The sequence below is a fragment of the Hemitrygon akajei genome, chromosome 14, assembly GCF_048418815.1.
Source record: "Hemitrygon akajei chromosome 14, sHemAka1.3, whole genome shotgun sequence".
Taxonomy (NCBI): Eukaryota; Metazoa; Chordata; class Chondrichthyes; order Myliobatiformes; family Dasyatidae; genus Hemitrygon; species Hemitrygon akajei.
The window spans coordinates 51367597-51384377 of record NC_133137.1 but is presented as its reverse complement, the minus strand read 5'-3'; the positions used below and the strand labels follow the sequence as shown (position 1 = coordinate 51384377).

The following is a 16781-nucleotide window of genomic DNA, read 5'->3' as shown; positions in this document are numbered from 1 at the left end:
TTATCACATAACAATTTATCTGTTTAATTTCTGTGAACACTGTAAAGAATTGCTTAATATCACACTGATGGATTATCACAACATGTATTTCCCTAAAACCAGTGAGTATAAATGTATTAAACAAGGTGGCCAAATTTCTTGCATAAAGCCCCACCATGACATTAGTGTCATTAATTAAATGTAAATGATTGTATTAGAATATGGTAAGGATGGGTTAAATTGGACATTGTGGTTCATGTGGTTAGGTAAATTTAAATTCAACCCCTGAATTGGCCTTTGCCATTCTTGTGGTAGGATTTGCTGTGGAAAGTGTCTGGAATCTGTCTCCCTACAACATTAAGTATGTGTGGGTGTATTATTTCACTTCTATTTTCTATTAATTTGTTCTCAGCTCTTCAAAACAATAAGCAAATGCAAAGCTCCTCAGCACATGGATTGCAGGGAATGGAGGGATAAGAAGGGACTAGTTAGGTCACCTTGAGTATTGTAAACAGTTTTGGGCTCCTCATCTAAGAAAAGATGTGCTGACATTGGAGAGGATTCAGAGGAGGTTCACAAGGATGATTCTGGGAATGAAAGGGTTATCATACGAGGAATGTTTGATAGCTCAGGGTCTATACTGACTGGAATTTAGAAGGTTGAGGGGGGGGATCTCATTTAAGCTTTTCAAATGTTGAAAGGCCTAGACAGAGTAGATGTGAAAAGGATGTTTCCCATGGTGGGGGAGTCCAGGACAAGAGAGCACAGCCTCAGGATAGAGGGGCGTCCATTTAAAACAGAGATGCGGAGAAATTTCTTTAGCCAGAGGGTGGTGAATTTGTGGAATTTATTGCCACATGCAGCTGTGGAGGCCAGGTTTTGGGTGTATTTAAGGCAGAGCTTGATAGGTTCTTGAACATGGCATCAAATGTTACGGGGAGAAGGCCAGGGCGTAGGGCTGAGGAGGGGAACAAAACATCAGCCATGACTGAATGGTGGAGCTGACTCAGTGGGCCAAATGGCCTAATTCTGCTCCTATGTTGTATGGTCTTATGGTTGTAATTAGTTTGGCTCAGTATTGTGGGCCAAGTGCCTGTTCCTATGTTCTAAGGTTCATTACTATTCTATAAATTGACTTTGGCTACAGTTGGTGGACTTGAGGATATTGACCTCTTCCCCTCACCAACCAAGCAGGAGCGAAGTAACAAGGGACTCAGAGAAATTAGAATCAGAAGGAAAACAGGAACTTGACTGAATGACCTTCCAAAAGTTTGGTTGATGAAGAAAGACGGGAAAGTAAGTTGTTAAGGGAACATAGGTGATTATAGCCAGGTTAAATAAGTGGTTGGAGAACTGGTCTCAATACAGAGGCTTCAAAGAGGGCGCAGAGGAGATTTTACCTGGATACTGCCTGGATTAGACAGCAGGTCTTGTGAAGATAGGTTGAGCGAGTTGGGCTTTTCTCTTTGGAGCAAAGGAGGATGAGCAGTGACTTGTTAGAGGTGTACAAGATGATAAGAGACATAGAATGGACATTCAGAGACTTTTTCCCAGGGTAGAGATGGCTCATACCAGGGTGCATAATTTTAAGGTGATTGGAAGAAAGTATTGGGGGAGGGAATATCAGAGGTAAGTTTTTTTTTTACGAAGTGGTATCTGCATGAAACACTCTGCCGGAGGTGGTGTTAGAGGCAGATGTATTAGGGATATTTAAGAGACTCTTAGGTAGGCACATTGATGAAAAAAAAATGGAGGGAAGGGTTAAATTGATCTTGGAGTAGATTTGGAGTGGGCCGAAGAGTCTATACTGCGCTGTAGTGTTCTGTTTTCTAGTATAATGGGGAAAATGTGAATTGTCCATTTTGGCAAGGAAAAAATAATAAGCTGTATATTATTTAAATGGTGAGGGATTGCAAATCTCTAAGATGTAGAGGGATCTAGTATCCTCTATGTGAATCATAAAAGACTAGAATGCAGGTGCGACTAATAATAACAAAGGTCATCAGAATGTCATCACTTATTGTGAGTGGGTTTGAGTATAAAACTGGGGAGGTTATTGACGGCATTGGTGAGACCACGTCAGGAGTACTGTGTACAATATCAATCAAGAGTACAATCTCTTTCAAGAATACTGTGTACAATATCAATCTCTATCTTTAAGGAAGGAGGTAAGTGTATTGGAAGTAATTCCAAGAAGTTATTCAGAAAGTGTGGATTATCTTGTGAGGAATAGCTAGATAGGATGGATTTGGAGTTCAGAGAATGAGAGGTGAGTTGGTTGAAACACAGAAGATGCAGACTGGGCAGATGTGGAAAGCGTATTTCCTCCTGGGAAAATCTAGGCCAAAGGGGTCATACATTTAACAGAGAGATGAAAGGAAATTATTTTTCTCAGTGTGATGAATCTTTAGATCTCTTTTCCTGAAACAAATGTGAAAACACACTGATTATTTTGGAGGCAGAAAGAGGATAACAAGGCCACAATCTTGGTGAATGGCAGAGCTGAAAATTTAGTTGCTTGTACTGACCTCTAAGGAAATACTTTATTATTGATGATGTTTGTAATTTGATATTGTCATCTTATATTTATTTCCATACGTCATCAGGAAATGCCAGGCCATTAGATGACCTATGGTTGGTAAAGAGGTGAAAACTTCAGGACCTTAGGACATCAAACAAGAAATGTGGCCCATAAATTGTTTTTTGAAGTGTTAGCATGGATTTGAAGGGGGAAAAATAGGTAGCTCATTTTCAAGATTTCACAGCCATAATTGATACAAATAACCTGATAATCTGTTACTTGATGTGACACCGGAGTGGGCAGAGAATGGAGGGATATGGACATAGCTATTGAAAAAGAATACCCTCTGATATAAATCAGGTCTAATATCACTGGCATATGTCATAGAACTTGTTGCTTTGCAGTAGCAGTACATTGCAATACATAATAATAAAAAATATATACATTAAAATAAGAAAAAAAGAAGAAAGCAAAGTAGTAATGTATGTTTATGAGTTCATTGTTCATTCAGAAATCTGAAGGTGGAGGGAAGGAAGCTGTTCCTAAAATGTTGAGAGTGTGTCTTCAGGCCCCTGTATCCCCTCCTTGATGGTAGCAATGAAAAGAGGGCAATGAGGGTCCTTAATAATGGATGCCACCTTTTTCAGGTATCGTCTTTTGAAGGTGTCCTCGATGCTAGGAAGGCTAGTGCCCATGATAGACCTGGCGGAGTTTACAACTTTCTGCACCTTTTTCTGATTCTGTGCAGTGGCCTCTGCAGACAGTGATGCAACCGGTTAGAATGCTTTCCACAGTACATCTGTAGAAATTTGCAAGAGTCCTTGGCGACACACCAAGTATCCACAAAGACCTAATGAAATATAGCCACCGTCATGCTTTATTTATAATTGCGTCAATATGTCGGGCCCATGATGAATCTTCAGAGAGGCTGACACGTAGGAACTTGAAACTACTCACCTTTCCCACAGCTGATTCCTCGACTTCCCTTCCTGAAATCTAGCCCTCAGCAGACTACAAATCTCCTGGTTCATCCACAGATTTTGGTTTGGGCTTGTCCAGTATGTTCTCAAAGGCACACACTCAAACATGGAGGTTTTGATGAAGTCAGTGACAACCGTGGCATATTCATTCAGACTTGAAAATGAATTCCCGAATATTGTCCAGTCCACTGAGTCAAAACAGTCCTCTATCTCCCTTGACCATATTACTGAAATCTGAAGTGAAAAATAGGCTACTGGAGAAACTCAGTGGATTAAGCAGCATCTGGAAATAGACGTTTTGGGTTGAGAACATTCATCTATAAGATGAACGTAGGCTTGGTGTTAAAGTAGACTGTGGAACAGTACAAACCCTTTAGCTCACATTGTTCAGACCTTTTAACCTACTCTAAGATCAATCTACCCCTTTCCTCCTCCATAGCCCTCCATTTTTCTGTCATCCATGTGCCTAAGAACGTTTTAAATGCCCCTAATGTATCTGCTTCTATCATAGTGTGGTGTTACATTAACCACCAGACCAGATTAAGATGTGTTAAGGGCCATACATCCTAGGGTGTGCTGCTGCCTTCAGTTTGAGTGTGATGTAGGGGCATATGTAGGGAGGGCCACATCACAGTGGGTGGGGAAATTAGAGCCTGCGTCAGCTGTAGCAAAGAAACTTCAGTGCAGTTTAAGTTCATGAGATCACCCTTACTGAAAGCCCTGCCCCCTGCGAATGGGCTTAATTAGATTGTCTGACTCATATGCCAGAGTTCACTGGCAACTGTTCTGATGCCAGAAGTCTGCCATTCCCTTCAATGATCCCTGCAAGGTGTCCGCGTGTGCTTGTGCACACATCGTTTGCTAATAGCACACAAAGGAATTTAAACTGCACACAGAAGATTGTCACCCACTACCTCGTTAGCATGTTAATTATACTTCACAATCAGATTTCCTTTTCCGGTTTCTGATGCAGACAGTGTTGACCACGTGGAGTTTGCGATGATTTGTCTGCAGATTTTACAACAGGCTTATTTATACTGTTTTTATTGAAGAAATTATTGATTCACTATGTCAAATTCCAAAGAAGCAAAGGGCGTGAAGCACAAAAGATTTCTAGTTCATTTAAAGCAGAGTGGCTTAGTAGAGTGAAACAGTAGAAACTGCTACACCGAAAGCTCATGAGGTCAGGAACGTGCAGCCTCTCTCTGTGCAGTGTAACCCTATGGAGCTGAACCTTGACATCTTTAATCAATCCAAAAATACTAGGTGTAGAAATCCACCACCATCTGTCTGTAAAATTTTCTGACAAGTATTATTCCGACTCAGAATGAGCGTGGAACACAGAGCATACATATAACAGGACAGGCCTATGATGTAATTACAAATTAACTAAAGTAGTAATTAACAGGCTAGCTAATCTAGTCCCTTCAGCCTCCACTGTGTTCTCACTATACACCACTATTCTCAGCACAGACCAGTGTCACTTCATGTAATAGATTACCAGGTTACTTGTATCATTCATAACTCTGAAATCTTGCAAATGGGCTGCATAATTTTTATCATTTATTTCTCATTAGATGTCCTGAGGTTCTGAATGATACTATGTCATCCTTCATTTCTCCAGCCTTCATCAACTAATGATCTGACTCTTGTACCGACTTTCTTCACCAGTTGACCACTGTATTTTTCTAAGAAACAGATGACAGCACATTAACAAGCAATTTACTGGATTGGAAGCATATTATATATTATTCATTCTTTCATTCATCTAGAGTTGCTGCATGGTCACAGGTCCTTTTGCCCCGATTACCCCCTGCCACCCTAGTACACCCATGTGACCAATTAACCCAGTAACTTGTACGTCTTTGGAATGTGGGAGGAAACCAGTGCACCTGGAGGAAACCCATGTGGTCATGGGGAGGGTGTACTGGATAAACGCCCCTTACAGACAGCCCTGGTGCTTTATGTTACTATCACTGTCTGGTTTACATTGCTACAAGTAAACAGAACAAGAGGAAGCCCTTCAGCCCATCAAGTCTGTGTCACCTCCTATTCCATCTTCCTGTCCCCTTTCCCAGCTCCCTGTAATGTTTTCCCTTTCAAGTACTTCTCCTGTCTCTTTGAATTTCTAGCAACCTGTCAGGCAGTGGACTTTAGATAGGAAAACTCTTCCTCACTTGCCTTTTCTTCTCTTGCCTATTTTAAGTCTGTGCCCTTGGGTTATCAATCCTTCATCTGATTGGAACAGTTTACCATAATCTTCTCAATGATAAATGCCCTCACAAAATCTCTGCTTCAGTTTGAGGAAAGACCCCAGTTTCTCCACTCAATCCAAAGAATTGGAATTGGAGATGTAGGAGATCCAAATACATTTTTCTGTATTCTAAGCAATGTTAAGCCATTGAATAATTACTCCATCTGAGGCCAACAGGCTGATCTAATCTTTGACATGAACTTCGCAACCTTTACTAGCTTTTCTTTGGTTGTCACTATACGTATTTTTTTTAGCTACTCTGTTAATCTGTCCAGCTATCGTTCTGTATAATTACATTAGGATTACATTTGTGAGGCCCCTTAGCCTCTCAGATCTACTCCATCATTCATTATGATATTGGCTGACCTGACTTAATTCCCTGTGACCTTTCTCTTCCTCACCTGTCAGGAATCGATCTCCCTCTGCTGTAAAAAATACTCAAACACTGCATTTGTGAAAAAGACTAACAAAAATCCATGAGCAAGTTCAGAAATCAGAGGTGCAACGGAACTTGGGAGTCTTAGTACAGGATTACCAAAAGGTAACTTGTAGGTGGAGTCGGTGGTGAGGAAGGCAAATGCAGTGTTTGCACTCATTTCAAGAAGAATAGAGTATAAGAGCAAGAATGTAACGCTGAGTTTATCAGGCACTGGTCAGACCACACTTGGTGTATTCTGAACGGTTTTGGCCTCCTAATCTAAGAGATGTGCTGAGGATCCAGCGGAGGTTCACGAGAATGATCCCAGAAAACAAACGGCTAATGCATGATGAGTGTTTGATGGTTCGTGGCCTGTGCCACGAGTATAAAAGTTGCATTATTTGCTGTGTAACCAAAACTATGTAGTCAGCTTTGAAACTTGCTATTTGCTATGCATGTATCCAATTTAGTAGGAGAATGAAATCTTAAGAATGTAGAAGACAATGGGGTGTTAATGAGACGTAGCTAAGAGTTGTAGATTAGAACATGATTAAGTCAATGGGTAGAAACAATAGTGGCGGATGTACTTGTGATACGCAACTGTAGACCGATTGGATCAGGAGATTGCTATAAAAAATGCTATGCACAAGGATCGGTGGGCAATCAGCAACTAGCTCACTGACTGTCTCAGCTTTGATTTGCAAATTAAAGTTTAATACTTCTTGAAGGATCTTCTGCGTCTCCTGGTCGTTTGTGGGGCACGAGAAACCACGACATGCTCGCTGGAGCATAGAAGGATATCCCTTTAGAACAGAGATGAGGTGGAATTACCTTAGCCAGAAGGTGGTGAATCTGTTGGAATCATTGTCACAGATGGCTGTGGAGTTCAAGTCATTGGTTATATTTAAAGCAGAGGTTGATAGGTTCTTGATTAGTAAGGGTGTCAAAGGGTATGTGAGAAGGCAGGAGGATAGGGTTGCAAGGCTTTGTTCATTTAGGAGAGGAAGGAGGGAAGATTTTGCATCTTTGCTCTTTCAAGTAGCTCGCCTTTATTTTTTCACAATAACCTGCTAGTCCTATTTGCTCCTACAGTAGGAAACATCCTCTGCACATCCACCCTGTCATGAACCCGCAAACCTTGTATGTTTTGGTCAAGTCACCTGCCGTTCTTGTAAATCCCAGTGGCTACAAACTCATCCTGTCTGACCTTTCCTCATAAGACAATCTGCCTACATCCATTATCAGTCTGGAACTACTTTTATCTATTCTGAAAGATGGAGATCAGTACTGTATACAATACCCCAGATGTAGTCTCACCATTTCCCTAGAACTGAAGCAGAACCTCTCTGCATTTGTGTTCACTCCACTTGCAATAAGCAATAATAGTCTCTTGACTTTCTCAATTCATTGCAGTACCCATCTTGTACTGGAGCACTCAGTGCCACTGCATCTCTGAGCTTAGCAATCTGCCACCAGTTAGATAATAATTCTTCTGTTTTGTTTGTCCCATCAAAATGGACAATTGCTCATTTTTCATCATTAAACTTCAATTGCCCACCCATTTAACTATCTATATCCCCTTATAACCTCCTTTTTTATTTATTATAGTGATACAATAGACAATAGGTGCAGGAGTAGGCTATTCGCCCTTCGCGCCAGCACTGCCATTCAATGTGATCATGGCTGATCATCCACAAACAGTACCCCATTCCTGCCTTCTCCCCAAATCCCTTGACTCCGCTATCTTTAAGAACTCTAACTGTTTCTTGAAAGCATCCAGAGAATTGGTCTCCACTGCCTTCTGAGGCAGAGCATTCCATAGATCCACAACTCTCTGGGTGAAGAAGTTTTTCCTGAACTCCGTTCTAAATGGCCTACCCCTTATTCTTAAACTGTAGCCTCTGGTTCTGGACTCCCCCAACATCAGGAACGTGTTTCCTGCCTCTAGCATGTCCAATCCCTTAATAATCTTATATGTTTCAATCAGATCCCCTTTCATCCTTCTAAATTCCAGTGTATACAAGCCCAGTAACAGACCCATCCAGTCCACCCAACCACACCCCATGCGATCAATTAACCTACTACTCATATGCCTTTGGAACGTGGGAGGAAACCAGAGCACTCGGAGGAAATCTTCACAACTTAGTTTCCTTCCTATCTTTGTGTCAGCAAATTTAACAACTCACGCCTTCTGCCCTTTCAACCAAGACAGTTATATGCTTGGAGCCCCAGCACCAGTCCCTGTGGCAAACTACTCATTACGTTTTGCCCACCAGAAAAACACTATTGCATTATGTTACATCCTAAACTACTAGTTTTTCCTTTCGACAGTAGCTTGTATAACCTTTCCTTTCGACAGTAACATGTGTTGTTTGCATCAAATCAAATCAACAAGGATTGTGCTGAGCAGCCAATAAGTATCGCCATGCTTTCAGCATCAAGGTAACATGCCCGCATTTAGTGACCCTAACGTACGTCTTTGGAATATGGGAGGAAACCGGAGCACCCAGAGGAAGCCCACACAGTCACGGGGAGAACGTGCAAATTCCTTACAGGCAGCAGCGGGGATCGAACTCCGATCTTACTGTTGGTGCTGTAAAGCAACATGCTGACCACAATGCTATCATGCCACCCGATGGTAGAGGTGTCTGTAATGTTCCAGTCTGGGGTAGGATTAGGGTCGTGTGGGTCGGTTGAAGACCCTGAATGTTGTAGGAAGGCAGCTATTCCTGAATCCGGTGGTGTGGGACTTCAGGCTTCTGGATCTCCTGCCTGATGGTAGCAGCGAGAAAAGGGTAGGGCCCAGATGGTGGGGCAGGGAAAATAGTTGCTTATGAGTCACAGAGTTATAGCCATCACCTCTGCTCACTTTGTGTACATCCATTTTAAATAAAACGAATCCCATTTATTTTCCCCACATTTCCTTAAATTCACCTGACAGTATTGTGTGTCTTTCCTCTGTGTCCTCCAGTTTCCTCCCACATCCCAGAGAAATCCAGGCTGATAGGTTAATTGCCCCTAGTGTGTAGGTGGCGTTTGGGGGAATTGATAGAAATCTGAGGAGAATAGGTCATTGGGGAAAATTAGTGGGCGATGGGTTTGGTCTGTGAGCCTGCAGACCAAAGGTGTGACCATTAGGAGAGCCAAAGTCCATAGGAGTTTCCCCACTTTCCCCAGTGAACAACCTGACATCAGCAACTCCACACCTCTTAGAGCTCAGGGCAGCACCAGGTCACAGCTTGGATATTCATAAACCATTGTTCAATTATCCCTGGATCAAAATTCTGCCCACACCTCTAACAGCACCGTGCAAATATCTTCAAGTAGAGAACCCATCAGCATTAGTGGAAGGGAAGGGAAGTAAAGGCCAAACTAGACACACTTGGAATATTGTATTCAGTTCTGGTCACCTCGTTATAGGAAGGATGTAGAATCATTAAAGAGCATGCAGAGGAGATTTACCAGAACGCTGCCTGGATTAGAATATTTGTCTTATGAGGATAGGCTAAGTGGGCAAGGGCTTTTCTCTTTGGAAGGCAGGAGGATGAGAGGTGACTTGCTAGAGGTGTACAAGATGGTAAGATCGAGTGGATAGCAGAACCTTTTTCCCCGGGAGGAAATGTCTGTTACCAGGGAACATAATTGTAAGGTAATTGGCTCAGGGTAATGGGGGTGGGGGGTGGTGGCTGAGGTGAGTTTTTTTACACAGAGAGTGGTGGGTGCGTGTAAGGCCCTGCCAGGGGTGGTGGTAGAGGCAGATACTTTAGGGCCATTTAGGAAATTCTTAGAGAGCTGTCCGTTTTTCTGTTATCAATGTGCCTGTGTAGAAAGGATGGCTAGATTGATCTTAGAGCAGGTTAAAGGTTGGCATAAAGTCATGGGCTGCAGGGCCTGTACTGTGCTGTAATTTTCTATGTCCTGTACTGCAGAAATCTGACAATGTGCAGGCAGGAAAACAGCCTTTGCAGAGGCTGTCCATGATTCTGTCAGTCCCCCAGCTCCCTCCCGAAGGGAATATTAAACAATGATAATGAAATGAATGTGCTTTCCATCCACAGCTGATCTACTTCTTGCTGTGCACCCTTGGCCTGATTCTCTGCATCTCAGTTGTGGCTTTTGCTGGCCACCATTATAATCAGATCACCAAGTTCACCTGCCAGATGAACTCGGAGCACTGCGTCTGCAAGCAGGATCCTGAGGATCAGATAGCCCGGACTTTCCAGTACAATGATGTGCCCGACTGCGACTCTGTCACCAACACCATCAAACTCTACCTACTGCTGCAGATGCTTCTGAACCTAACCCTCGCCCTCGTCTGCCTCCTGGGCTGCTACGTGATGTGGAAGGACAGATACCAGGTGTTTTTTGCCGGCCTCCACTTCCACCCCTTGAAGACCACCAGCCAACAGCAACAGAAGGTGTGAATAACCCAGCTGGAATGGTCAGTCACAGAGCGCAGGCTGACGCCAGAACCCGGTGCACAGGAAGAAATTACTCCAGTATTTACATGTTTAAGACTAGACTTTGCTTACAAAAGTGTGCAATTTTGAGAATGTGCTATCTACGCAAGGAAGTGTGCTTTAGGGAAATAACAGTCCTATTCTTACAGGTGTCTAATAACCCTGTTGCTGGTATAGAGTGGACTGCCTGTTTTAATATTGTGCTTCCAATATTGTGCTAACAAGCAAACTGCTCTGGCTTCACTTTGCTCTCAGTAATACCCCATGAGGATTTTTAAAGACTGTAAGTTGTTAACTGATGTAGGTTTTAACTGCACTCTAGAAGCAAAAACTGCAGATGCTGGACATCTGAAATAACAGAAAATGGTGAAAATGCTCAGAAATCAGATAGCATCTGTGGAGAGAGAGATGGAGTGAAGGTTTGGTCTCCTCAATGGAACTGGACAAGTGAGAAGGCAAGGGTGTCAAACTGCAACACACAAACTGGATGGGAGAGGCTGCATCCATGGAAATGAACAAGTCCTCGATGTTCCGGGCCCAGGCCCTTCTTTAGGAAGAGGTTCACACTGCAGGGACGGGGGGGGGGGGGTTGGAGACCCAGGTAGTTCCGGTGACCAAAAGCTTTCATAAGGGAGGAAGGAGTACTACTGATGACAGCTCACAGTCCCAGTGTGGCCTTCCTCCTTTCCTCTGTACTCACTGACATCCCTCTCCTCATCCTCTTCCAGACAGATCAGTTCTAATCTACAAGCATTAATTTCCCTTGTGTATCCCATCCCAGACAGTGACCCTGTCCTCTCCGCCCTCACCGGATGTAAAACCTCTGGGTTAAAACACCCTTTTATACTCTCTTCAGTTCTGATGAAGCATCTTCAATCTGAAATGCTAACACGACCTCTCTCTCTCTCCACAGATGCTGTCTGACCACTGAGTGGTTCCAGCGTCTCTCTTCTTATCTTAAACATGAATAGCCTGTGGCACTGTGCAGATAAAGGGTGTGAGACCCTTCCTCAGGCAGCAAGAAAGAGACTACACTACACTGGTCCCTGCAGAGAATGAGCTTTGCCTCAAACTTTAAAATGGTTTTAGTTTTGTATAACCCTACCAAATCAACTCTCACCCTCCTTCACTCCAAAGAGAAAAGGCTAAGCTCGTTCAAACTATCCTCATAGAACGCGCTCTCTAATCCAGGCAGCATCCTAGTAAACCTCCTCTTCACCCTTTCTAAAGCTTCGACTTCCTTCATGTAATGAGGGAGCCAGTAATGAAGACAATGTTTCAAGTGTGGTCGAACTGGGGTTTAATAGAACTGCATCATTACCTTGTGGCTCTGGAACTCAATCCCGGGCTAATGGAGGCCACCATTTGCCTTCTTAGCCACCCCATCACCTTTGCTGTGTGGTACTTAGTGGGTGAGAATCGTGTAAGGCACCCAGTTGCAGTGCGTGCCAACACTTAGCAGCACGGTTTATAGGACCCATGATTTTTAGAGCATTAACACGACTGAATTGGGGATACAGAGTGCACAGTTAGTACCGCTGTTGGCTCTCAGCTGCAGTGACCAAGGTTCGAGCATGGCCCTCAGTGCTGTCTCAGGGGAGTTACACACGCTCCCTGTGACTGCATGGGTTCCCTCGACTAATCATAAGACATAGGAGCAGAATTTGGCCATTTAGCCCATTTAGACTGCTCTGCCATTCCATCACGGCTCATTTATTATCCCCATTCTCCTGCCTTTCCCCAATACCCTTTGACCCCATAGCTCCTAATCTAGGAGCTATCAAGTTCCTCTTTAAATATACCCAACGACTTGGCCTCCACAACCATCTGTGGCAATGAATTCCACAGAATTCCTCCTCATCTCTGTTCTAAATAGAAGCCTCCGTATTCTGAGGCTGTGCCCTTTGGTCCCAGATTCCTCCACTACAGGAAACATCCACTCTATCTAGCCCTTTCAATATTTGGTCCGTTTCAATGAGATCCACCCCCTCATTCTTCGAAACTCCAGCAAAGTTAGGCCAGAGCCATCAAATGCCTCTCATGCATTAACACTTTAACTCTTGGAATCATTCTCGTGAATCTCCTAGACCCTCTTGAGTGCCAGCATATCTTTTCTTAGATAAGAAGCCCTAAGCTGCTCACAGTACTTCAAATGCAGTCTGACCAATGCTCTACAAAGCCTCAGTATTACATCCTTGCTTTTACTTATATTGTAGTCTTCTAAAATGAATGCTAACATTTAATTTGCTTTCCTTATCACTGGCTCAACCTGCAAATTAATGTTTAGGGAATCTTGCAAGAGGAATCCAAGTTCTTTTCACCCCTAACCTCTGAATTTTCACCCAGTTTAGAAAATAGTTTATGCCTTTATTCCTTCCACCAAGGTGCATGAGCATACACCTCCCTACACCATATTCCATCTGCCGAATCTTTGCCCAATTTCTTAATCTGTCTGAATCCTTCTGCAGACTCCCTGCTTCCTCAACTCTACCTGCCCCTCCACCTATCTTCATATCGTCCATGAACTTGGCCACAAAACCATCAACTCTGTCATCCAAATCAGTGGCATATAACATGAAAAGAAGCCTGACCCCACCCCCCGTAGAACACCACTAGTCACTGGCAGCCAAGCAGAAAAGGGTTCCTTTATTCCCACTCTTTGCCTCCTGCTAGGCAGCCAATCTTCTATCCATGCTCGAATCTTTCCTATACTACCCTGGGCTCGTACCTTGTTGAGGAGCCTCGTGAGCATCTTGTCAAAGGCTTTCTGAACTGCTCTAGTTTCCTCCCACATTTTCCAAAGACGTGTATGTCTGTAGGTTTATTGGCTGCTGTAAACTACTCTTTAACGTTTAGAAGTTGATTGGAGTATGGGAAGAATGAGATGGGATTACTGTGAATGGGTGGGTGATGGCCAGCACGTTTCTGTGGTGTGTTTGCAGTGTATTCCAGCAGCTGCAAAGCCAGTGGACAAAATGACAAGTCACTTCAGTTTTTCACAATATATTGTAATAATTGTTTTTATTTGAAATGCTTTGTGTAGTGTGCTTTGATCTGATTACAGCTCACTGGAAAGATAATTCACATGTCTTTGAGTAGATCTTGGTGCAGGATCTATTAGAAGTCGAGGCAAAGCAACGTGATCCAATTTGGGTCAAGCCTTCACATGATACCATCTGTGCCTTTCAACGGCTGGACGCTTTTCTGGGCAGGCACTTGGACAGATACCTGGAAATCTGGGAAAGACAGACAGACAGACAGACACACACACACACACACACACACACACACACACACACACACACACACACACACACACACACACACACACACACACACACACACACACACACACACACACACACACACACACACAAGATCATGAAATGCACAGTTCACAGTATCTCAGGAAGAAACAAATAAGCAGACTTGAAATTATTATCTACGATGGTTTTTAAAAGAAGCGAATTACGGGCCAAAGAGCAGAAATCTGTAACCGTCTTCCACAGAATGAAATCCGAGCCATGCACGTTTATAACCTTGCCTATTTCAGTTTGTTAAAGTCCAGGGAGTTACTGCATAGGCTGGGGTGCACAAGAGGGGGATCACTTAGAACAGTGACAATGTCAATCCTAATTTTTAAAAAATAAAAGCAGCCTGTTTTCAATGGAACAACTTGGGACAAGTGGAATACACTTCATTTGCTGCAAAGCAAATCAGTTACTTTCTTCAGAAACCGATGGAACAATAAGGGCACATCTGCAAATTAATACAAGAGCACCGTTCTCTTGCAGTAACTTAGCTGTATTGCACTCTCAAAGATCTTGTTTCACAGTTACATTGAAATAACACTTCCCATAACATGTAATCATTCTTTCTCTGTTTAGTATATCTGAGTTTCAATGCGTTTTTATATTGCAGTTTCGCTATTGCTTTCAGATATCTAACCCAGTATTATACAAGCATGACTTACTTTCAATTTTGTTTGTAAATGCACCGCCTAAATATTTTGACCCACTTGTTGGGTTGCTTGTGTGATCTGTTAATGGTCAATATCCTACCAAAATGCGACTTTTTTCTGGACTTTACATGTAAACTTTAACCTTTGTTGAAGCAATTTTCTATACAATCTTTGTGTTAAAAAGATTTATTTTCTGTCTATAATATTTATAAAAATAATAAAGTATCTATATATGGAACTTGTTGAATGTATTTTGGTCCTGTCACTTCTTACGCTCTGTAAGTCTGGTTGTTGCATGGGGTATTAAAGGCAGTGTTTATGATGAACTGGTTAAATAACAGCATGCCCCCTGCATTTTCTGTAACCAGAACATTGATATTATCTCTAACCTCTGCTCTTTTTATCTCCACCATCCTTCTCAATGTCCAAATCATTCTGCATCTTCCTCGAGTCTCCAGTTCTCATTTCTTTCATAGACTCCTCTGAACACAGAGACTGGCCCTTCAGCCCTTCACATCGATGCCATCCTTTGAAGGTATCATACCAGTGTCATCTACCTGCATTTGGTGCATAATCTTTAGAACATGAAATACTGCAGCACGTTACAGGCCTTTGCCCCCACGATGTTGTACTGATCTTTTAACCTACTCTAACCCTTCCCTCCTACATAACCCTCTATTTTTCTATCATCCATGTGCTTATCTAAGAATTTCTTAAATGTCCCTAATGCTCCTACCAATACCCCGTATTCCTCACACCCACCACTCTCTGTGTAAAAAGAACTTACCTCTGACAGCCCTCCCATACTTTCTTCCAATTATCTTAAAATTATGTCCCATTATATTAGCCATGCCCCCCCCCCCCGATCTGGCTAGCCACTCTGTCCATGCCCCTGGCCATCTTGTACACCTCTCATTCGCCTCTGTTCCAAAGAGAGTAGCCCTAGCTCACTCAACCTATCCTCATAAGCCGTAATCTCTAGTCCAGGCAGCAAGTGCTCGTAAATCCTGTCTTTAAGAATCCTTTACAATAATTTGCCCACCACTAAAGTAAGATTCAGTGGTCTCTAATTCCAAAGGTGATCCTTACTCCTTTTCTTGGACAAAGGGGTAAGATTTTCCACCCTCCAATCATCTGATACTACTCCTATAGCCAAGGAGGACATAAAGATCATCACCAAAGTTGCAGCAATCTCTTCCCTCACTTCCTGGAGTAACCTGGGGTACATCCTCTGGCCCTGGGGACTTATCTGTCTAATATTTTTCAAAGGTTCCAGCACATACTCTTTCTTAGCATCAACATGGTCCAGCATATCAATCCGTTTTATGTTGTCCTCGCAAACGTCAAGGTCTCTCTCAGTGGTGAATACTGAAGCAAAGTATCTTTCAAGTTCCTCCCTTCCTCTTCTGACTCCAGGCACATGTTTCCCCCTCTATCCCTTATCAGTCCTTCCCTTACACTGGCTTCCTCCGGTTCTTCACGTGCATGTAGAATGCCTTGGGGGTTTCCTTAATCCTACTTGCTTCCTTCTAGCTCTTCTAAGTCCATTCCAGCTCCTTCCCGGCTTCCTTGCAACTCTTTAGAGCCCTGTCTGATCCTTGCTTCCTAAACCACGAGTAAGCTTTTTGTCTTTTGTCAACCATGGTTCTTCCTTGCTACCATCATTTCCCTGCCTCGTTCGGACAAACCTATCCAGAACCCTCAGCAAGTGCTGCTCGTAAACAACCTCCGCACTTCTGTTGTGCATTTCCTTGGGTACATCTATTCCCAATTTATGCTTCCCAGTCCCTGCCTAATAGCTTGTAATTCACCTCCCACAATTAAATACTTCCCCATACTGTCTGCTCCTATCCCTCTCCAAGGCTATAGGAAAGGTCAAGGAGATGTTGTTTATTTGCAATTTATTTGTTTGCTCGTAGTACATTTACAATGTAACTGCAACATTATATTCTTCATTCTGTAATAACACACACAAAGTGCCGGAGGAGCTCAGCACACCAGGTAGCATCTATGGAGAGGAATAAACAGTTGGCACTGGTCTTGACCTGATATGTCAACAGTTCATTCATCTCCATAGAAGTTGCCCGACCTGCTGCATTCCTCTAACATTTTGTGTGTGTTGCTCTGGATTTCCAGCATCTGCAGAATCTCCTGTGTTCTTCATTTTGTTATCTTTTTAGTACTTCAATGTACAGTACATAGTTGTGC

At 43.0% G+C, this 16781-nt stretch overlaps 1 protein-coding gene across 1 annotated transcript in view; it reads left to right on the top strand.

Annotated features, from left to right (window-relative positions):
* Positions 1-13989, top strand: part of sspn (sarcospan (Kras oncogene-associated gene)) — a 32421-nt gene extending 18432 nt beyond the window's left edge. The window contains exon 3 of the mRNA XM_073066049.1: positions 10211-13989. Within this exon, the coding sequence (XP_072922150.1) occupies positions 10211-10576 (366 nt within the window). The 3' untranslated portion in view covers positions 10577-13989. The remainder of the gene's footprint in view (positions 1-10210) is intronic.
* The last annotated feature ends 2792 nt before the right edge of the window (positions 13990-16781 follow it).